Below are 24,374 nucleotides of genomic sequence, written 5' to 3' on the forward strand. Positions count from 1 at the left end.
TCACAGTTGTACATTTCATTTTATTGAAGATATAGAACATACCATTCAAAACCTCAAAAAACAAAGTCTGCATGCCTCAAGGACTTAAAGCATCTTTTAGAACAATTTTGGGATTCAAAGCATTAGGCAGAAATACATGTACAAGACCAGAAACACTAGTTGAAATTAAACAAATGATTGCTCACTGGTTGCAGTCTATTGATTCAGACTCATGAGACAGGTATGTGCTCACTCAAGATTAGCCCATAATGCTCTCTATTGCTCTCTATTGCTTAACAAAAGAGCATATTTCCTCTCAAGCATCATATGCCGTTTTGTCACTGGATGAGGCTCAGAGACAAGCCCAAGCATACAATGTCCTCTCTCATTGGCCAAAGTAATCGGTTGGCTCCCACACAACTCATCGTTTTGACTAGAGCACAGCTCTCTGCATCAACATCTTGTATAATACCAGGGTAAGGGTCTTCATCATATTTCACAACACACCACATTCCAATCAGTCCCTCATGTATGTCGGCAATGGGTTGTACTGAGCTTGGAGATGGCTGTGGTGCTGTGCAAGTGGAAGTGGAAGGTTTTGCTTTCTGCCTCTGCTTGTTGAATTATCATGGTCTGTGGGCCATAACAATCACACAGTGGAGTTGAGCAGAACCAACCTAGAGCTCTCCATGTGATTTGTCCTGGAATGGCAGTAACGACCTGTAAACACATACAAGATTTCTTAAATTGATGAACATGCAGGAAATCTATAACACATTTTGTTGAGTAATTTAAGTGTTTACTGAAAGTGTTAACATAATGAAAAGATAAAGATTGATTTGAAAATCTACAGTTTGATCTACATTTTGTCATTACAAATCTATAGTTTTACGTGATCAATATTTCCTGGTGTATTTTCATTGTTCCACGGATCGTCTCGAGACAATCTGGTAGCAGGGGATCCATTTTCTCAATCTCTTGCTCTGTGACGTAAAAGAGCTTCACATTTGACTGCTCTTTTGAAAGTTCCTCGTAGAACACTTGTCCATTCGGAAGGTCCTTTTCTTTCGCAAATATGGAATCTGCTTTTCTCTTCACAGCTGCACCGATCCATCCCCAGGACCTTTCCCATGTCCAGACACCAAGAATTCCAGGTGATCGTCTGAAACCCCAGTTGAAATGGAATTGTGCTCAGGTTGAAGAAATTCTTCTTGGATCTGTACTGTGTGATCGGTCCATCACATACAATACGGAGTACAGTGGCAGATGGATTCAACTCGTGGAGGTGGGAGAGGACTTTTGATGCGTCATGCAGAGTGGTCATGATGCATTGATGAGCTGACTGATCACACCGACACAACACCTTCTTTAGTGTATACAACCCCGGTGTGAAGTGTTGTCTGCTGGTGAGAGTCACCAAAATACACCGCCTGTATTTCAGAGGCATACATGCACAGGTAGTTCTCTGTGAAATCCACATGAAGGATGAACTTCTATAGGATGTTTTCTGAGACTCCTTAATGTAGAATAGTGATGTCTGATATTGAAGACATGTTTCCCAAGTGTGTTCTTCTCATTGGATGTGAAGTCTCCCAGTAGAGTTTGAAGGGTACCTTTACAGTCAAATGGACAGTAAACTTCTATTTTGTTCCATCTTTTGTTTTCTTCACTCTCTCTCGCTTCTGCCTTGCCTTACCACTCAAACCACCATGTTTGTTGTCCACCATCAAAAGAGGAAGTCTGGAGCTCTTTGTGATATAACAACTTGTCTGCCATGAACTGAAGGTTGGTATGTGTCTTACACTGATCGATTGACAATCCAAAAGGCAGGTCTTTTGGTGAACTCTGTATATGACAGCTTGACCTCTGGTAATTCTATCTTGAACTTCTGATGGAGTTTTGCCAGTGTGTCGTTCAGGTATCGCTTCTGCATTTTATTCTTGTGTCAATGTTTCCCTTTTTCCTTTTGATGCTTGACTGTTATCATCACGTTCAAATAACCTTTTTATTTCATCTTCTGTTGCTGGGCTGATTGCATTCAAATGTCTCTTTCTTGAGTACTTCAGACAGGTTGGCTGTTTGTTGTTTGCCCTGCATTGTCTTTGCAGAGAATCCAAATTCTATTTGTGCTATTTTCACCATGCAGTGCTTTTTCAGTATTTTCCCAGGCAAAACCTTGGATATCATTTGTTTGTCTTTTGCACTCCGTTGCTCTTGGTATTTCTCTCGCAGCTCTGAGATGATGGTATTATGTAACAAAAGTATTTTTCTCTGATTCTGTGGCTTTGACCGCATTTGTTTTTTTGTTTTTGTTCTGGGAGAATTCAAAATCCGGATCTTCTCTGACAATCTATCTTTTAAAAATGTTTTTACACTTTCTCTGTTTTCTTTTTGTAACGGCATTCCTCCTCCTCTTCTGACATTCCTCCTCCTCTTCTAACAAACATAGACTGCCCACCCCAACTCACGCCCTGACCATACTAAATAAAGACAAAACAAAGGAAATAAAGGTCAGAACGTGACACTTTTTGCGGCCTCCAACTTCATATTGGCCATACATAGATCCCTGTAGACTTTGGATCTGTTTTTTTTCTCACCTTTCTCTGTCTTGGTGTTTATGAGTTTGAACAGGATGGAAAATCCTGTGCCATTTGAGGGGCAGGTAGGTCATCATTCTGTAGCTGTAAGACTTCAGGTGAGTGTGGTGGTGTGTTCCTTGACAGGTATGACTCCATAACCACTATTTTCTGGATAGTTGATATTCTGTTTCTTTGGTTTCCATGGCCTCATTTTCCCCTGTTTTTCTCACTGGGAAAGATATGAGATGGATTTCAGTTCACCACTTTCTTTTCTCTTGAGGTATCTTTCTTTTTGTTTCTTCAGATACTCCTGGTATCTTATAGGGTAATTCATTAAAGTCAGCAAAAACCATAGTAAGTCACAAAAATAGACATCAAAATCACTCAATCGTAAACATAATACAAAAGGTTATGGTCTAATTTAGCAAATAAGTGTTCAATTTCAACTTAAGCATGATCATGTATGTAATTGATGTATTTTCTGGTCTTAAGCTAAGTCAGAATGTATTAACTAATACATTTAGTCATTACCACCACATTCTGTCCTTAGCATCACAGTTCACTATGTGGTGGTAATGACGTATGTTACAAATGACATGTTTACTGTATTTGGTCATAAATAGCAGGGATTCTAGCATACAATGTATCCTAAATACACATAATTAAAACAGAATTTAAACAAATCGAACATCATTTGATGAAATTCTAGTCTATTTGGTAATAACATACAATATTATATTCTCAAGTCATATCTACCTTTATTTTTCTATCATTTCCGGCATCAACATTTGAATCTCCCTCCATGACGTCCATGTTCTCCACTGTCACTTCTCATATCCAAGGTAACCAAGTACACAAACTCATTTGCTTGTTGTCTTGGTAATGACACAATAGTTAGAGACAACTGTAGTTGTGGCTTATGCACATGTAATATGTATATAGTTTCCCTTTCTTTGACTCTAACTTTAAGAGGTGCATTAAATATTTCATAATTATCAGGACTTTTGTAAGTGTAATTACATAGCAGAATGTCAAAAGTCTGGGTGTGAGACAGGACAAAAACATTGAAACCAAGACATGAAATGTTTTAGAAAATAAGACAACAAAAAAAACATACTGAAAGCTGAAAAAAAGAGTTGAAGGGTATTTTAGTCTTGACTTAATGGAGGTAAAAATCTAACCCTTAGACAGAAAAAGGCCCTTATTTGCAAAATCACCCACAAACTCTACCTTATATTTTTTTGACGGTATGCTGATATAGCCAATTTATAAAACATATATAAATAGTTAAGAGGCAAGGAAATTCTTACAAGTGTCAAAGAGGAAGCGAGAATTATCTGATCATCAGTCATTGAAAGAAAAGGGAGAAGTTGGAAGAGAGAAAGAGTCAAAGCTGTGAGTAGAATAAGAAGAGAAGAGAGAGTAAGATGAACTATCTTGTCGTTTGGGAGAATATCGCTGTGTCCAGAGCTGAGCTTCAATGTGGACGGACCGTGGCTACTTGGAGGGGCTAGTATGAGGACTGACGGCCGGGATATTGACTCTGCCCGACTACCACAACCTGTGACACACTATTTCAGTCCTCGGGGGCCTGATTGGTGTCACAGTTTTGCCCCAGCTAACACACCTGACTCAACTAATCATGATCTTCAGTTTGAATGCAATTTGATGAATTAGCTGTGTTTGGTAGGGATGGAGAAAAAGTGTGACACCAATCAGGCCCCGAGGACTGGAGTTGGCCACCCCATAAGCTTAGGTCTCTGTATGGTGGAAATCTTTGTTTATCAAGTATGCTCTATAACCCATTGAGTTGTATGTATAGTTACAGTTATATTATAGTGATAATTATAGGTATTGTGATAGTGATAGTTATACTTATATTATAGTCATTGGTGTGCCAATTCCCAGACCTATCCGACTTCCAAGCAGCTATGTTGGAGGAAAGAATGAAGCTCATGGAGTTTAATGACCTACGACTTCAGCTTGAGCAAGATAACAACGTTGACATAGAGTGTCGACACATAGCAGCTCACCAGAGAAGCGCAGCAACAACAGGAAGAAGCTCAGCGTCGACAGAAGGAAGCTCACCAGGCCCGAGAAGCAATAGCTACACAATTTAACAGGCATCTACAGAAGGTAGCTGATGTGCTAGAGCTAGCCAAGCTTGTCATATAATTTCTTAAAGAAAAGGATGAAGATGTTGTTGCAGCCAAACCCCAGATGACTCAGTCAGATGAGCCCCCTCACCAGCACCGTCTGATGAATCATGTGGCAGCTTTGTGTCTGACTCACTGACAAAACCACAAAACACCAACCTAGGAGAAAGAGGCAGGGCCTATGAAGACTCACATCGTCTTCTCCCTGCCTACCTGAGGCACTTAACACCAGCTCCCGTGGTTCTGCACCCTACTCCAGCTCCCATGGTTCTGCACCCTGCTCCAGCTCCCGTGGTTCTGCACCCTACTCCAGCTCCCATGGTTCTGCACCCTACTCCCGCTCCCGTGGTTCTGCACCCTGCTCCAGCTCCCATGGTTCTGCACCCTGCTCCAGCTCCCATGGTTCTGCACCCTACTCCAGCTCCCATGGTTCTGCACCATGCTCCAGCTCCCATGGTTCTGCACCCTGCTCCAGTTCCCGTGGTTCTGCACCCTACTCCCACTCCCGTGGTTCTGCACCCTGCTCCAGCTCCCGTGGTTCTGCACCCTACTTCAGCTCCCATGGTTCTGCACCCTGCTCCAGCTCCCATGGTTCTGCACCCTACTCCCGCTCCCGTGGTTCTGCACCCTGCTCCAGCTCCCATGGTTCTGCACCCTGCTCCAGCTCCCATGGTTCTGCACCCTACTCCAGCTCCCATGGTTCTGCACCATGCTCCAGCTCCCATGGTTCTGCACCCTGCTCCAGTTCCCGGGGTTCTGCACCCTACTCCAGCTCCCATGGTTATGCACCCTGCTCCAGCTCCCGTGGTTTCTCACCCAGCTCCAGTTCCCGTGGCTCCATACCCTGGACCAGCATCTGCAGCGTAACATCCTGTACCAGGATTTGCACCATACCCTGTTCCAGGTGAACCCTACATACCTGCGTGGCAAAGCATGACTTATTCAGCTCCAGCAGCACCAGGCTTCTATCCAGGCTTAGGCGTGTCCTATCCCAATCCAGCAGCACCATGACATGCCCTGGGACAGATGGCACCCTACCCAGAGCCTGTTCCGCCACCTATCACAGATCAGCTGATTGCCTCATCATACGGCATGCTGAAGCCGTCATTGCCCTACTTCGAGAGTGGTAGAGAGAGTGACTTCGCCATATTCAAGATGGCCCTAGATGACCTGTTGAGCAGTCACAGACACCTAAATGAGTGGTATAAGTATAAAGTGCTCCTGGCCCACCTGAAACTACAGAGTGCAGTCCTGCTCGCTAATGCCTATATGCACAACCCGTTACCTTACATTTCTGCCTTACAAGCCTGCAGGACAAGTATGGTCAGCTCCTCCAACTCGTCCAGTGTGAGCTAGCACCATCCTAAACTCCCCCGCTGTCAGGTTCGGAGATGTAGAAGCCTTTGACTCCTTTGTCCTGTCTATCCACTCACTGATAGGCATGCTCAGGACCCTTGAGGGGTAGAACCGCTATGAGCTCAGATCCCACATCGTCTGGCTCTTGAGCAAGATGCCACAGAGCTTCCGGGATGAATTCGTTGAGTACTGCTTCGATTGCGGCATCCTCAGAACTGGCACGGACCAGACATACACCCTGCACTACTTGGCAGTCTGGTTGCAGAAGAAGTCCCGGGCTAAGCGCATATCAAGCAGAGTCGCAACCCTCTATCAATATGATATGCCTAAGCCATTCAAGGTTGACCACCGTGCCTTGACGAGACAGAAGGAGAAATCTGCTTCAATCCTCTTCAACGCAAGTGAAGTACCAAACCCCAAGGAGCCTGCTCAATTGAAGGAGAAATCCAAACCCAAGCCATACTGTCCCCACGGTGACAATAAAGAACACTTTCTCAACTCATGTGAAGAGTTCAAGAAGCTAAACACAGGACAGATAATCAAGTGGATAAAGAATGTAAAAAGGTGTTAGAAGTATGGACAAATCCACAAAGCTCATGCTTGCACCCTCAGACAATCCTGCAAGACATGTAAACAGCAGCACGTAACGATACTTCATGACGCCATTCAGGAAAACAAGAAAAGTGTTCTCATGGTGAGTCTCCCTACGACCAAGGTATACCTGGACAGACCCAATCAATTGCTGAAGGTCGTGAAAGTCTTACTTCACATTGGTGACCGATTCCTGGAGACATACGTCGTACTCAACGATGGCTCGAAGCGTAGCATCGTCCTGCCACAGGCTGTTCAACAAATAAACTTCACTTCTGAGCCTGAGACCCTCACCCTCAGGACAGGTCGACAAGCCCTTGTGCAACTGCAAGGTGCATCAGTTACCCTTGATGTGTCCACCCTGCTCAAACCATTTAAGAAGTATTGGATATGGCAGGCATTCACCGCAGACAACCTAGGCCTTTCCGAACACTCCTGCCCAGTAGCAGCTCTCCAAAGGCGATATGACCACCTCCGTAAGCTTCGTTTGCCACTGGTGGACCAAGCTCAACCTCCGCTGCTGATTGGTTCAGACATGCATCACCTCCTGATACCCATACAGCCAGTGTGTACTTTGGCAGATCAATACCATTTCCTATGTGAGTGAAAAGTTGGCGCCTCAATTGAAACAAGACCAGCAAGCCATGAATCCAGACATCCACCTCTAGTATAGAACTTGAATGGCGTTCAGCACTACGCTACACCCCTGCTTCGTAGAGGCAATGATGCAACTCTAGACACTCCAAAGGAAGCTGTACTGCCAAGACACTGTAGCACCCAAAAGGCTCTGACGTTTACTGCCAGGAGATAAAGAAGCTGCAGATGGCAGGAAACGTGTCACTGGTGCCACCCAAGATAGCTGAACAATCTACTGGTTTATACCCCGCCATATTGTGCATCACAATGGAAAGGATAGGATTGTGTTTAACTGTTTGCTGTAACATAAAGGACAGTCGCTCAATGACCTTCTCCTCCCTATTAAAGAGGAGCCAATGCAATGTAACATCGGTGAAAAAGAAGAAACTGACATATTATATGCATGTCCTGTGGTAACCACTGTACTTGAAAGACCAAGCAATAAATACATGTGTTTGGTGAAGGTTGAAGTGAAAGAGGTGGCCGCCCTGCTTGATTCTGGCAGTATGTTAACCTTGGTTGTAGCGAACTTAGTGCCGACTCATAAACTGGATTTAAGTCAGGACGTCAGTGTTACGTGCATTCATGGTGATACCCACCCGTACCCCACAGCCGTAGTGAGCATACAAACTGAGGATGGCTTGCTGGATTATGAATTTGTTGTGCTCCCGACGATGCCGTACAATGTAATACTGGGTAGATACTTTCCTAACTTTGCGAGGTTAGGCCAAAAGAACAGCATATTTGAGAATCCAAAACCCCTGACCAAGCAGCCAGTAGCATCTAGCCCTCAACCAAAGCCAAGAAAATAGGTCTCCAGGGGCCAGTCTCACAGGTGCTAGTATGGGAGGATGAGGAATACGATGACACGATGCCTAATAGTTTCCCCCACTTCATCATGGAAAAGTGTTTGATGTACAGAGGGGCCAAACTAGGGGTCGATGTAGTGGAACAGTTGTTGGTCTCCACCCGGTACTGGAGAACAGTACTGGACTTAGCTCATGGGCACATTTTGGGAACACACTTTGGTATTGATAAACCCGATACATGATTTTGAGGAGGTTTCACTGGCCAGGGATTCAGGCTGAAGTGGCTAGACATTGTGGGGAGTGCCCCGAGTGCCAGTTAACAGCTCCCCAACCAGCTGTTAGAAGCCCGTTTGTGCCACTTCCCATAATTGAAATGCCATTTGAGAGGATAGCAATGGATATAGTGGGCCCGCTTCCCAAATCCACCAGAGGGCACCAATACATTCTTGTCATCCTAGATTATGCCAAACATTACCTAGAAGCCATTCCCTTTCCGACGATGGCTTCCAAAAATATCGGAATTAGTGCTCCTGTTCACCAGGGTAGGGATTCCGAAAGAGATACTTACTGACCAGGGGACACCCTTTATGTCCCGCCTTATGGTGGACCTTTGTAAGTTGTGGCGGGTGAAACAGTTGAGGATATCGGTTTACCATCCTCAGACGGAGGGGCTGGTTGAGAGATTCAACCACACCTTGAAGTCAATGCTCAGGAAGGTAATCGATAAGGATGGGAAAAACTGGGATTTCATGTTGCCGTATCTGATGTTGGAGAGGTTCCCCAAGCATAGCTAGGGTTTTCACATTTTATGTGAAAAAGTGGTTTATGGGAGGCACCTCCTGGTTTATGGGAGGCACCCCCGGGGAATCTTAGACATTGCAGGGGAAACCTGGGAGCACCTGTCCACCTGCTATACTAGTGTTATAGAGCACGACAGGATAGCCACAGTCACACCCATAATAAAAGAGTACGTGAGGCAAGCATAAGAGTACCAGCAGCACACTTATAACCGGCAGTCTACCCTGAGGGACAACCGGGAGATAAGGTGTTGGGGCTGGTCCCCACGGTAGAGTGTAAAGTGTTAGCCACATGGAAAGGACCATATGAAGTGCTGGAGAGAATAGGAGAAGTTCATTATTGGATCCATCAGCCAGGTCATCGACCCTCGGGAACAGATCTATAACATAAACCTGTTAAAACCGTGGAGAGAGAGAGAAACTCGAATCGTCACGTACCCACTCAGGAGGCAGTAGAAGTGCATGTTTCACCTGCACTGTCCCCAGCACAAGTACAGGAAGTAAAGACCCTGATCCAGAAAAACAGAGATGTATTTTCAGGGATACCAGGGCAAACTGCTTTTGTTTCCCAACCAAGGAGAAATTATTATTTAACATTTTTTGTAATGATTTTTGGAAGGTAAATTAAATCTCCAAGTTTGATGTCTACCCCATGCCCCGAGTAGATGAGCAATTTGAGAATATTGGTAACGCTCGGTACATTACGACCCTGGACCTAGCCAGAGGTTACTGGGAAATTCCCCTGAAACCCAGAGGCAAAGAAAAGACAGCATTTGCAACCTCTGACGGTTTGTTTCAATACACCGTCATGCCATTCGGCTTGCACTGGGCCCCAGCCACCTTTCAACGGCTAATGGACCAAGTGGCGAAGTGTTACTTGGGGTTAAAGGAAGCAGAGGATCTTGGATACACCGCAGGAAGAAGATTAATCAAACCCCAACTGAAGAAGGTCGAAGCAATTAGAGGATGACCGAGACCGGTAAATAAGAAGCAGTTTCGAGCCTTCCTAGGGTTGACAGGTTACTACCAGCGATTCATCACAAATTATGACACAGTGGCCGCCACACTCACCAACATGACTAGCGGCAGAGGGCTAAACATGGTCAAATAGGGTGAAAAGGCCTCAAAAGCATTTAGAACATTACAGGAGGTTCTCTGCTGTAATCCAGTGCTGGTGGTACCAGACCTTACAGGAGGCTCTCTGCTGTAATCCAGTGCTGGTGGTACCAGACTTTACAGGAGGCTCTCTGCTGTAATCCAGTGGTGGTGATACCAAACTTTACAGGAGGCTCTCTGCTGTAATCCAGTGCTGGTGGTACCAAACTTTACAGGAGGCTCTCTGCTGTAATCCAGTGCTGGTGGTACCAAACTTTACAGGAGGCTCTCTGCTGTAATCCAGTGCTGGTGGTACCAAACTTTACAGGAGGCTCTCTGCTGTAATCCAGTGCTGGTGGTACCAGACTTTGAGTGCGAGTTCGTTGTTCAAACGGATGCCTCTAAGGTCGGTTTCGGAGCCGTGCTCTCCCAAGAGGTGGAGGGGGTGGAACACCCCATCCTGTCTTTAAGCAGGAAGCTGAAACCACGGGAGGCCAACAACACAGTTGTTGAGAAAGAAGAGCAGGCAGTAAAGTGGGCTCCAGAAAGCCTGAAATATTACCTGATGACTTCACCTTCATCAGTGACCATGGCCCACTCACCTGGATGCATAGGGTTAAAGAGAAGAACGCTCGGGTGATGCGGCGGTTTTTGAGTCTCCAACCGTATCACTTTGATTTAAAACACAGAGCAGGGAAAGAAAGGGGAAATGTGGATGGGTTAACCCGCATGCACGCCTAGTTTGCTGCGGTAGCCCGACCTATGGGGTCGAAGCTAGGGTGGAGATGTGTGGCAAAGAAGGGGGCAGAGTGATAAATGGCAGATATGTGAGGGCGTAACTAATAAACGGGCTCTGTCCTCTCACAAAGGGATGGCCAGATTGTGAACTACAAAGCACAAAATAGCCACCCCTACAAGAACTACAGATCACAAAATGTCAGCCTGCAAAAACTACAATCCCCAGAAGCAAACACTCTCTGGTGTGATTTTGTGTACAATCTCCAAAACATCACCTATTCAATCAGTGTATAAATTCCAGAGGCATCATCCTCTAATTTAGTTAAATTATAGTTATAGTTACATTATAGTTATAGTCCTAGTTTTATGTATGGTTATAGTTATAGTGATAATTATATTATAGTTTTAGTGATAGCTATAGTGATAATGATAGTGATAGTTATGTGTATAGTTATAGTTTTACATACTCATAGTTATATTATAGTTTTATGTAAAGTTATAGTTTGCAATTACACAATTATCCACATACTGGTTAAGTAAAGTGGAATGCGATGTTTGCACATTGCAGTCTAAACTGTGGTAGAAGTATCTCTGTGTGTGTGTGTGTGTGTGTGTGTGTGTGTGTGTGTGTGTGTGTGTGTGTGTGTGTGTGTGTGTGTGTGTGTGTGTGTGTGTGTGTGTGTGTGTGTGTGTGTGTGTGTGTGTGTGTTGTATGGAGTGTGTTGTATGTGTGTGTGTGGTGTGTGTGTGTGTGTGTGTGTGTGTGTGTGTGTGTGTGTGGAATTGTGCGTGCTTCCTTGTTAGTCATCATCATCAGCTCCACACAGTGGAAGCAATGAGTTATGGGCAGTTTATGTGCAATTATAGTCTTAAGAATAAAATGATGATGATTTGTCAGACAACTCTTAACTTCAAAGGTTAACTGGAATTGACTGGAATTTCAGATCTGGACAAACAAAAGCAAATGTGTCTTATGAAAGACATAAAACAACCTTTCACAGTTTTACAGACAAATAGAACTATCTTAAAAATGTGTCTTTAAATATTTAGGACTGTATGCCTTTGCCTTTGACGAAACATGTCATCATTGAGCACTATTCACTTTTAGGTTTATTATAATTTACCAACATTAACTCTTAGGTTGTTCCAAAAATTGTGGACTGGACCAATATAGTATTTTCAATGCTTAAGGGGGTGCTCTAGTTAATATTGCTACACGTAGGGGAGCACAGACTTGTTATTGGAGTGGCCAGCACCGCCAGGCACCCTCGTGGTTCAATGGTTCAATCCCCTTTCCACATATGACTTCTGTCTTTTTAATAATATCTCAATGTAGACATCAATCTACAACTGCAGAGTACAGACTATGGTAGCCTCCTGACCACTGGGAACGAGGACTGACTGTGAAGGAGAACATTCTGAACGAGTTCCGCTGCCTACACACTAACTCCCTGCCGCCCCTACATCATGTACGAGTGTTGCCTGTCTTGTCTGTCTGCCCGTCTTGTTTACCTCACTTCCTGCCTTGTGCTCTTCACTGACAAGTCACGGTTTTGTCTCACTAGGGGTGATGGTCGGATTCGCGTTTATCGTCGAAGGACTGAGCATTACACCGAGGCCTGTACTCTGGAGCGGGATCGATTTGGAGGTGGAGGGTTCGTCATGGACTGGGGCGTTGTGTCACAGCATCATCGAACTGAGCTTGTTGTCATTGCAGGTAATCATTGCAGGTAATCTCAATGCTGTGCGTTACAGGGAAGACATCCTCTTCCCTCATGTGGTACCCTTCCTGCAGGCTCATCCTGACATGACCCTCCCGCTTGACAATGCCACCAGCCATACTGCTCGTTCTGTGCGTGATTTCTTGCAAGGCAGGAATGTCAGTGTTCTGCCATGGCCAGCGAAGAGCCCGGATCTCAATCCCATTGAGCATGTCTGGGACCTGTTGGATCGGAGGGTGAGGGCTAGGGCCATTCCCCCCAGAAATGTCCAGGAATTTGCAGGTGCTTTGGTGGATTAGTGGGGTAATATCTCACAGCAAGAACTGGCAAATCTGGTGCAGTCCATGAGGAGGCGATGCACTGCAGTACTTAATGCAGCTGATGGCCACACCAGATATTGACAGTTACTTTTGATTTTGACCCCCCCTTTGTTCAAGGACACATTATTCCATTTCTGATCGCCACATGTCTGTGCAACTTGTTCAGTCTCAGTTGTTGAATCTTGTTATGTTTATACAAATATTTACACATGTTAAGTTTGCTGAAAATAAACGCAGTTGACAGTGAGAGGACGTTTCTTTTTTTTTGCTGAGTTTAAATCTGGCCATCATTGAATCTTCTCTGGTGTTACATTGAAACGTGACTACATTCCTTCCAGGGTCCTACGGAGCTCAGTTAGTAGAGAATGGCGCTTGCATTGCCAGGATAGTGGGTTTAATTCATGGGACCACCCATACATAACAAATGTATACAAGCATAACTATAATTTGGATAAAGGTGTCTGCTAAATGGCATAATCAAACATGTAGGTATTTAGATTCAGTGGGATGTTTGGTTTGATATTCAACCCGCAGGAATAGAGGACATTTTAAACGAGCTGCCTACACTACTTACACCTTACTATTCACTAGCGTCGTTAAAGCTCAATAGTTGGTATGAAGGTATTCAAACCACAGGAGGTTGGTGGCACCTTAATTTGGGAGAACGGGCTCGGGGTAATGACTGGTTTCCAGGTGTTTGATGCCATTCCATTTGCTCCGTTCCAGCCATTATTAGGAGCCGTCCTCCCCTCAGCAGCCTCCTGAGATTCAAACAATACATTAGCAATGCTGAATTTCTCAAATGTATCCTTACGTTCCCCCTTCATTGAGGTCATCACTGATCTGTACGTGATTGGATAAATGAAGGCAAGATTTCCATTATATCACGTACACCCATCAAACCGTAGCAGATAAATTGTTAAAATCAGGGAATGCAGTAGGAAAGAAGGGACGGAAGCATTTGAAATGAATTGGAACTAGGCCCACACTCTCCCCCGTCTGTCCTTGTCTCCATGCTACAGCTACATGATTGAGAACGTGGTGCTGTTGATCACCGGTGTCCTGAAGCAGAGCTGCTGCCAAGGTGCCTCCCACTGGGAATGTTTGATCAGTTTGGCAGCAGTCGGCATCGCCCGCACCCCCGCTGAGCTCTACTGTGCCATCCTGGTGGACATATACATACATACATATACACGCACACACGCACGTACATACATTACATACATAAATACATACATACATACATATTACCCCGAGCCTGTTCTCACAAATTAAGGTGCCACCAACCTCCTGTGGTTTGAATATATATATATACTGTGTATTTATTCCTTGTGTCACAATTTCAATTCTTTAAAAAAAATATATATCTTTAACTCTGCGTTGTTAATAAACAACCCATAAGTATGCATTTCACTGTTAGTCTACACCTGTTGTTTACGAAGCATGCAATGGGATTTGATTTGATTTCCTATATATATTTGATTTGATTTCCTATATATATATATATATATATATATATATATATATATTTGATTTCCTCTCTCTCTCTCTCTCTCTCTATATATATATATATATATATATATATATATATATATATATATATATATACAATGGGGAGAACAAGTATTTGATACACTGCCGATTTTGCAGGTTTTCCTACTTACAAAGCATGTAGAGGTCTGTAATTTCTATCATAGGTACACTTCAACTGTGAGAGAAAAATCCAGAAAATTCCATTGTATGATTTTTAAGAAATTAATTAGCATTTTATTGCATTTATTGCATGACATAAATATTTGATACATCAGAAAAGCAGAACTTAATATTTGGTACAGAAACCTTTGTTTGCAATTACAGCGATCATATGTTTCCTGTAGTTCTTGACCAGGTTTGCACACACTGCAGCAGGGATTTTGGCCCACTCCTCCATACAGACCTTCTCCAGATCCTTCAGGTTTCAGGGCTGTCGCTGGGCAATACGGACATTCAGCTCCCTCCAAATATTTTCTATTGGGCCCGCTGGAGGTGAATATGGGCGGCGTCCCATGTCTCCTCCTTGCGCCTGAACCAGTCGTCCACCGCAGGAGCCTCGGTCTGTCTCTGATATCAAGGCGCCAGAACCGGCTGATACCCCAGTACGCACTGGAAGGGGGAGAGGTTAGTGGAGGAGTGGCGGAGCGAGTTCTGAGCCATCTCTGCCCAGGGTACGAGAGCTGCCCACTCCCCCGGCAGGTCCTGGTTTACTCTCTCCACCTGCCCATTACTCTCGGGGTGAAACTGGTAAGGCTGCTCGAGACCCCCAGACGTTCCATGAACGCCCTCCAGACCCTCGAAGTGAACTGGGGACCTCGATCAGACACTATATCCTCAGGCACCCCGTAGTGCCGGAAGACGTGCGTAAACAAGGCCTCCGCAGTCTGTAGGGCTGTAGGGAGACCGGGCAGAGGGAGGAGACGGCAGGACTAAGAGAAACGGTCCACAACGACCAGGATCGTGGTGTTACCCTGTGAGGGGGGAGATCGGTAAGAAAATCAATCGACAGGTGCAACCAAGGCCATTGTGGAACAGGGAAGGGGTGTAGGAACACTGACTCCTCTGACATAGCAGGTGGAACAGGGGAGAACCCAGTCAACAGGGCCTTGGTCTGCACCTCAGGTGTCTTCAGCAATGCCTGAGCGAAAATGAGGGTAATAAAAGGTTTCAGGTAGGGTGGGCCCATCGTATGTCTATGTTTATCTCTGATTATGTGTTTCATGGGTGTGTTGGATTTGACCTCAACAGTGTTGAGGAGTAAAGGTATCGATCGGGTTTTCAGTGAGTTTCCTGCAAAGATTATTAATCCTTTGTAGACCTATATGCAACATTCTCAGCCACAGAATTCAATAGAGATATCTCATATAATGGATACAGAATACATTAAAGTTTTGATCAGACTTTCACTGGTGGAAACAATAATGTGTGTCGAGGGGTGAGGGATGAGGGTGAGGGATGAGGGTGAGGGATGTTGGTGAGAAAAGAGTGGGCCCACTCCTGTTCTATGTCTATGTCCCGGATGAGGTCTGTTAAGAGGACTATGCATTCCTCTGAGCTGCACACCGGTAAAGCGTCCAGGAGAGGCTGCCTACAACAACATTCAACAGAGTAGTCAACTGCCGGGAATGGACATCACAGATTAGGAGCAACTAAGGATTCTAGCTTTAAAGTAAAGAGAGTATATAATCAATGAAAACAAGTGTATCCTTAAAGTGTCAACTGGCTAGAGGGTACACAAGAAACTGGTGGAAGATATTTTTCTGATCTGGCACCAATTGTTTTGCCTGAGTACCAGATCTGTTTGTGCAGTCTCCTCCATTGCTGTCATTGTCACGCCATGACAGCAGTGGAGTTGGCAAGACAGCACAAAATGATCTGGGACTCAGGCTAATTGTTAGGCGGCCCATCTGAACCCTACTGACAATGTGACAGGTCCTTTATGACCCTAACATGCACTAGAAAGGGTCCATGGTGGTCTCGAAGTCACAAACGTTGTCATCTGTCCCTAGCACTTCTGGATTTCATTATACACAGCCTCAAAATCAAATCAAAGCCGATTTGTCATGCGTCGAATGCAACTGGTGTAGACTTTACAGTGAAATGCTTACGAGCCCTTCCCAACAACGCAGAATAGAAACACTAGAGGAGTAGAACTAAATACACCAGAATGGAGCTCCAGTACCAGATCAATGTGGAGCTATATACAGGGAGCACCAGCACCAGATCAATGTGGAGTTATATACAGGGAGCACCAGCACCAGATCAATGTGGAGTTATATACAGGGAGCACCAGCACCAGATCAATGTGGAGTTATATACAGGGAGCACCAGCACCAGATCAATGTGGAGTTATATACAGGGAGCACCAGCACCAGATCAATGTGGAGTTATATACAGGGAGCACCAGCACCAGATCAATGTGGAGTTATATACAGGGAGCACCAGCACCAGATCAATGTGGAGATATATACAGGGAGCACCAGCACCAGATCAATGTGGAGATATATACAGGGAGCACCAGCACCAGATCAATGTGGAGCTATATATACCATACCAGATCAATGTGGAGCTATATACAGGGAGCACCAGCACCAGATCAATGTGGAGATATACCATACCAGATCAATGTGGAGCAGGGAGTACCAGCACCAGATCAATGTGGAGATATATACAGGGAGTACCAGCACCAGATCAATGTGGAGATATATACAGGGAGCACCAGCACCAGATCAATGTGGAGATATATACAGGGAGTACCAGCACCAGATCAATGTGGAGTTATATACAGGGAGCACCAGCACCAGATCAATGTGGAGTTATATACAGGGAGCACCAGCACCAGATCAATGTGGAGATATATACAGGGAGCACCAGCACCAGATCAATGTGGAGATATATACAGGGAGCACCAGCACCAGATCAATGTGGAGATATATACAGGGAGCACCAGCACCAGATCAATGTGGAGATATATACAGGGAGCACCAGCACCAGATCAATGTGGAGATATATACAGGGAGTACCAGTACCAGATCAATGTGGAGATATATACAGGGAGCACCAGCACCAGATCAATGTGGAGATATATACAGGGAGTACCAGTACCAGATCAATGTGGAGTTATATACAGGGAGCACCAGCACCAGATCAATGTGGAGATATATACAGGGAGTACCAGTACCAGATCAATGTGGAGATATATACAGGGAGCACCAGCACCAGATCAATGTGGAGATATATACAGGGAGTACCAGTACCAGATCAATGTGGAGATATATACAGGGAGCACCAGCACCAGATCAATGTGGAGATATATACAGGGAGCACCAGCACCAGATCAATGTGGAGTTATATACAGGGAGCACCAGCACCAGATCAATGTGGAGATATATACAGGGAGTACCAGTACCAGATCAATGTGGAGATATATACAGGGAGTACCAGTACCAGATCAACAAGGAGCTAGCTATATACAGGGAGTACCAGTACCAGATCAACAAGGAGCTATATACAGGGAGTACCAGTACCAGATCAATTAGGAGCTATATACAGGGAGTACCAGTACCAGATCAACAAGGAGCTATATACAGGGAGCACCAGCACCAGATCAATGTGGTGATATATACAGGGAGTACCAGTACCAGATCAACAAGGAGCTATATACAGGGAGTACCAGTACCAGATCAATTAGGAGCTATATACAGGGAGTACCAGTACCAGATCAACAAGGAGCTATATACAGGGAGTACCAGTACCAGATCAATTAGGAGCTATATACAGGGAGTACCAGTACCAGATCAACAAGGAGCTATATACAGGGAGTACCAGTACCAGATCAATGAGGTATGAGGTATTTGAGGTAGGTATGTACATGATGGCAGAGTAAATGAGAATAGATAATAATAAGAGTAAAATAAAAACAGAGTAGTAAACAGCAAATGATGAGTGTAAAAGTGAGTGTGTAATGTGTATGTATGTGTGTTTCTGTTGTCTCGGTATGCGTGTGTGTGTGCATATGTAGCGTATGTGAATGTGTTGGGGTTTTGTATGGGTGTGTCACAAGTCGGCCTGTTGACACAGACAGAGGTTCCTCATCTTCACCAGTAGAGGGCGTCTCCTCTCACACCTACAGGATTAGCGCAGATCCAGTACAGATCTGTCTGAAGAATTGACACAGGATGGAAAAAAGCCACGAGGATTGTCAACTATACAATATGATATGACGACATAGGTATCCAAACGTGGTTCTGGGAAGGTGCAGGATGTCAGGCTTTGGTTTCAGCCCAGCTTTGGCACACTTGATACAGACTCATGATGGTTGTCGGAGCAGAGTATCACATTCTAAGGAAAAACAATTGCAATGTTCTGGAATTATCTAGTACTACTGTGCTTGTATAATTTCTGCACTATTTTGTGACTAAATCATGCATTATTGTGGATGCTATGTGCTTTTGTAACTCAAATCATCCATAATAATTAACGATTTTATAGCTCAAACAGAAATAATCAATAGGTACATTGTATTAAGCACAGCACATAAAATCAAGGGGGAAACCCGCACACGAGCAAGGAAGAGAAAGAACACAAAACGCACAAAGCAATCAATATTCATGCTGTCATTTCAGATTTACCTCAAAATGCACAAAATGTTCCTTCTGAGGATTCCTGATCTATAGGGAGCATAGAAAAGAACATCACTAAAAGTCCCATATCATATTAATTTCCATTTTTCATTATATTCAGGGCTGGAAATTAGGAGGAACTCGGGGGAACTGAGTTCCAAAGGTGAAATAATTATTGGCCTGTAAAAATGTTATTTTCAAGGTGAATTCAAGGATTTTACATTGATGGTTCGCCAAAGTCACATTTTCACCCCAAAAAATCACCATAATGGTGTGAATATTTCTGTATATCTGACCTGCATCATCAGATGACACACACAGTTGAGAGCCAGTCCATTTCTGCCTGAGATAGAGCCTTGTAGAGGAGTGGCTATCGTCTGCTTTAACTGCAGGTGTAACTCACCCCTCTCTGCTACGAGTTGTCTGGTGATGAGGAAGCCATCAAATAACAGAACATTTAGAATGATTGTTTTTTAAATGGAAAATAAATACTGAATGTCAACAGAGAAGTAGTTATCTTATTCAATTCAAAACATGTCACAGTAACACTTCATAATAACATTCATTAATACGCTATTAATAAATAATTTATAAGGAATGTGTTAATGTCTTGCTGGAAAGAAAAGCCATTTTCTAAATCCCAAAATCTACACACAAACCCTTTAAACAAGCTTAAAAACTCAGTGAAACCCCCCAGATTAAATGTTGAATTCACTCATTTGAAATGTCTCATTTGCAAATGCCAGTAGTCATAATGTAGGAACTCATTTCTCCTCTTTCAAAATGTATCAACAGTTACTGTCCGTTCTTCACTGAAAAACAGTCAGTCATCCCTGTCCGAAAGGAGAACCAACTTTAGGAATAAGTCAAATCATAAATCCAATCAAAAACCATAGATATCTTACTGTGTAGTAGAATGAGAGCCATGAAGATGAGAGAGTCATAATCCAAGCTGAGACATGGCCATTTAACAGGGGTGGGCAACTCCAGTCCTCGAAGGCCTGATTGGTGCCATATAACAGGGGTGGGCAACTCCAGTCCTCGAAGGCCTGATTGGTGCCATATAACAGGGGTGGGCAACTCCAGTCCTCGAAGGCCTGATTGGTGCCATATAGCAGGGGTGGGCAACTCCAGTCCTCGAAGGCCTGATTGGTGCCACATAGCAGGGGTGGGCTACTCCAGTCCTCGAAGGCCTGATTGGTGCCATATAACAGGGCTGGGCAACTCCAGTCCTCGAAGGCCTGATTGGTGCCATATAACAGGGGTGGGCAACTCCAGTCCTCAAAGGCCTGATTGGTGCCATATAGCAGGGGTGGGCAACTCCAGTCCTCAAAGGCCTGATTGGTGCCATATAGCAGGGGTGGGCAACTCCAGTCCTCAAAGGCCTGATTGGTGCCATATAGCAGGGCTGGGCAACTCCAGTCCTCGAAGGCCTGATTGGTGCCATATAACAGGGGTGGGCAACTCCAGTCCTCAAAGGCCTGATTGGTGCCATATAGCAGGGGTGGGCAACTCCAGTCCTCGAAGGCCTGATTGGTGCCATATAGCAGGGGTGGGCAACTCCAGTCCTCGAAGGCCTGATTGGTGCCATATAACAGGGGTGGGCAACTCCAGTCCTCGAAGGCCTGATTGGTGCCATATAGCAGGGGTGGGCAACTCCAGTCCTCAAAGGCCTGATTGGTGCCATATAGCAGGGGTGGGCAACTCCAGTCCTCGAAGGCCTGATTGGTGCCATATAGCAGGGGTGGGCAACTCCAGTCCTCGAAGGCCTGATTGGTGCCACATAGCAGGGGTGGGCAACTCCAGTCCTCGAAGGCCTGATTGGTGCCATATAGCAGGGGTGGGCAACTCCAGTCCTCGAAGGCCTGATTGGTGCCACATAGCAGGGGTGGGCAACTCCAGTCCTCGAAGGCCTGATTGGTGCCACATAGCAGGGGTGGGCAACTCCAGTCCTCAAAGGCCTGATTGGTGCCACATAGCAGGGGTGGGCAACTCCAGTCCTCGAAGGCCTGATTGGTGCCACATAGCAGGGGTGGGCAACTCCAGTCCTCAAAGGCCTGATTGGTGCCACATAGCAGGGGTGGGCAACTCCAGTCCTCGAAGGCCTGATTGGTGCCACATAGCAGGGGTGGGCAACTCCAGTCCTCGAAGGCCTGATTGGTGCCACATAGCAGGGGTGGGCAACTCCAGTCCTCAAAGGCCTGATTGGTGCCATATAGCAGGGGTGGGCAACTCCAGTCCTCAAAGGCCTGATTGGTGCCATATAGCAGGGGTGGGCAACTCCAGTCCTCGAAGGCCTGATTGGTGCCACATAGCAGGGGTGGGCAACTCCAGTCCTCGAAGGCCTGATTGGTGCCACATAGCAGGGGTGGGCAACTCCAGTCCTCGAAGGCCTGATTGGTGCCACATAGCAGGGGTGGGCAACTCCAGTCCTCGAAGGCCTGATTGGTGCCACATAGCAGGGGTGGGCAACTCCAGTCCTCGAAGGCCTGATTGGTGCCACATAGCAGGTGTGGGCAACTCCAGTCCTTGAAGGCCTAATTGGTGCCATATACCATTCTCAAGTCACTGCAGCAGCCCTGGCTTCCAAGACTCCACATGTAAGTACAGTAGTTGGACTGAAGAACAGTCCCTTTTCTCACACAGGCAATGAATGGCCATGCTTGTGCCTGCTCCTGTTTCCACAGTGACCAACACTACTCACAGTATCTAATCAGGAAATACCTTCCAGCCTGGAGCTACAAACATCCACTGAGCCAGTCACTTGACACAACATTACCCCCCACTCCCCTCAATGCAAAGACACTCTAGGGTATATAAACCGCCCTATGGATAAAGAAGACACTCTAGGGTATATAAACCGCCCTATGGATAAAGAAGACACTCTAGGGTATATAAACCGCCCTATGGATAAAGAAGGGTTCCTTCCAGACAGAAAAGCACAACTCAAATTTGGGATTTTAAAGTTTTATGTTTGTTGCTTTTTAGTGAGAATCGACAATGTTATGGCAACCTGGTTGTCATATTGTTGCATATACAATAGATGTATGTTCTGTGACCCAATTGTTCTATGCAGCCTTATATCCCACCCCTAACACTGTAATCAAGGGTGGTCCATGTTTTTACATTATGATGGAAGTGTACATTTTCATCAATCGTATAGCCGAAAGGCTCTATTGCGTCTCTATTACGGCACGATGATATCCACCAGTTTATTGTTGGGGTCAGATTTGGTTAAGCTTCCAAGTGAGTAATTATGGTGCGACAGATGGCTTCAAAAACAGCCAGCCAGAGAAAATGGGGTGTGACTGTTTATGTGATGCTATATATGGAAGTCAGCAGAAGCTAAAGAAGAAGAGGGACAAGAGAGACATCTAGTGTCTTTGTCTAGCCTCTGCTCTTAGGTACTAGACCTTAAAATAGAATAACGACTTTTATAAGAGTAAAATAATCCATAAGTCTAATATACAGCATATAAATAATTATGTACTATGGTAATGGAATAAAAATAACAAAAAATGTAATTATTGCTGAAATAGCACATGTATTTTTAGTCCTTCATATATATGTTGTTGACAAAGGAGAAATAGGGTGTAAGAGGAAGTCATAAAATGTGATAAACCATTTACAGTAGGGCTACACCCTCAACTCAAGCACAGAGCACCACCTTTCCACGCTGCTGTATCGGTCGCTTCCACCCACTGAGATACACATCCAACACGCCCGCTCCTCACGTCAGTCCGCAACGTGAGATTGTGCGTGTTGCTCTGTATCGGTGGGCGTAGGTTTGACCGGCTTTTCAGAGGCAGACACAATGAGCCCTCGGATGATGTAAAGCATGCATGTGGGGCTGGAGGCACGGGCACGTTTTGGCAGTATAGTTTTTTGCTTTTGTTTTATATAATTTCGAGCACACATATCGACAAGACTTTGTGACGGTATAGGGATAGCTGGAAAAGTCGGTTCAAAGAGTTCGTCTGACATAACGAAGTCGAAATCTCTGGCTCGTTCCCTTCGAAAACAAAACAACATTTTACAAAGGACTTGCTGAAGTCAACGACATAAAAACAAGAATGTCGATGGTTGCGTATTCAGATTACTTAGCCGCCGAATGTCTGATGTCGATCTCTAGCGGTCCCGTCCTACACCGACCCACCCCGGTTGTCCCCGCCGCCCAGCCCCCTCCCCAGGCCGTTCATCCTGGGGAGCCCGAAGGGTCGAACGAGGACAGGGAGGTGCGCGAGACGCTGAGACTCGAAGGGGCCAACATGATGACGGTGGCCGGGATCCTCACGGACCTCCACGGCAAGTTCCGGTCCATGTCGGCCTACTCGGAGAGCAGCAACTCCTCATGTGGGGAGAGCGGCTACACCACGTTGTCTGACTCAACTACCCCAACCATGACCCCCTCTGCTACTCCAATTCCTGGACAGTACAATGCTACTCAACAGCAGTGGGGAGGAGGGACGCCTCGGTCCCCAGTAAAGCGACATCAGTGCATTTACGACGGCTGTGACCGAGTTTATGGAAAATCATCTCATCTGAAAGCCCATATCAGAACCCATACAGGTACAATTATATAGCTGGCTCTTATATAGCTTAAATAATAAAACATTGGGAATTAGCTATAGTCTCCACAAATATAATTTTATTATGCAATTTGATTCAGAACTTCAAGTTTGTCCATACTAACTAAGCACTCCCCCCTTTGTGTGTCACTCCTATCTACAATGATCATATTTCTGCCTGAAGAAAAATGTTTTTCTTCACAGGGATACATACACTGTCGATTGGGTGGGCGAGACGAGTCGTTTACCCGGGAGTTAGTAACGTAACGTTACAATACTACCAGAACAAAAGGGGAAAAACTCAGAGGGCTCATAACAAAGAAGTAATCGAACAAAAGAATGGGGCTGGACGAAAAATAGGCTAGTGACGAACATGCTACAACTGGGTTGATTTGCATACGAAGTGAGTTCGAGATTAATATAACATTCGGGGCATTTGCGCAGGTTCGGTGATTCTTTCAACTCAAAACAGCCAAATCTTTTAATCCCACCTCGCATCAATGTGGCCATCGTGTAACAGTCACGTCTTTTTCGAAAACATCTTTCTTGAAATCAGCCATTGCTGCCATAGTTTTCAAACGGTATGGTATGTTTGGCGCTTTAACTTTGTATACATGCATCAGGTGTCCACTGCCCAGGTGTCCGCACAGTGCGGGGTGGGTGGGTGGGGGGGTGTTCAGGGTCAGTGATGGATTAGAACAGGAAAGCGTGCTGAATAGAACAAATCGTTAGGGAACGCCCACAAAACGGGGGTGAGTGGCTCATGGCTAGAAGGGTTTTGTCAAAAACGTCATAGTCCCGTTCACTACGACGAGAGTTTGCGTTTTTTACACACAGTGTCGAGTTCTACAGCAGACTGAATTGGATGTGATTT

The 24,374-nt window shown here is 45.1% G+C and overlaps 1 protein-coding gene and 1 long non-coding RNA gene across 2 annotated transcripts in view; one reads left to right on the top strand and one right to left on the bottom strand.

Moving 5' to 3' along the window:
- The window catches only part of LOC118394448 (uncharacterized), a 27,761-nt gene continuing 3,387 nt past the window's right edge, over positions 1 to 24,374 (bottom strand). Inside the window, exon 2 of the long non-coding RNA XR_004827772.2 lies at positions 1 to 699. This is a non-coding gene — a long non-coding RNA (uncharacterized LOC118394448). The remainder of the gene's footprint in view (positions 700 to 24,374) is intronic.
- The window catches only part of LOC118394447 (Krueppel-like factor 9), a 7,706-nt gene continuing 5,843 nt past the window's right edge, over positions 22,512 to 24,374 (top strand). Inside the window, exon 1 of the mRNA XM_035787646.2 lies at positions 22,512 to 23,501. Coding sequence (XP_035643539.1) covers positions 23,006 to 23,501 — 496 coding nt within the window. The 5' untranslated portion in view covers positions 22,512 to 23,005. The remainder of the gene's footprint in view (positions 23,502 to 24,374) is intronic.

Source organism: Oncorhynchus keta, chromosome 15, assembly GCF_023373465.1.
Source record: "Oncorhynchus keta strain PuntledgeMale-10-30-2019 chromosome 15, Oket_V2, whole genome shotgun sequence".
In the NCBI taxonomy this organism is placed as follows: Eukaryota; Metazoa; Chordata; class Actinopteri; order Salmoniformes; family Salmonidae; genus Oncorhynchus; species Oncorhynchus keta.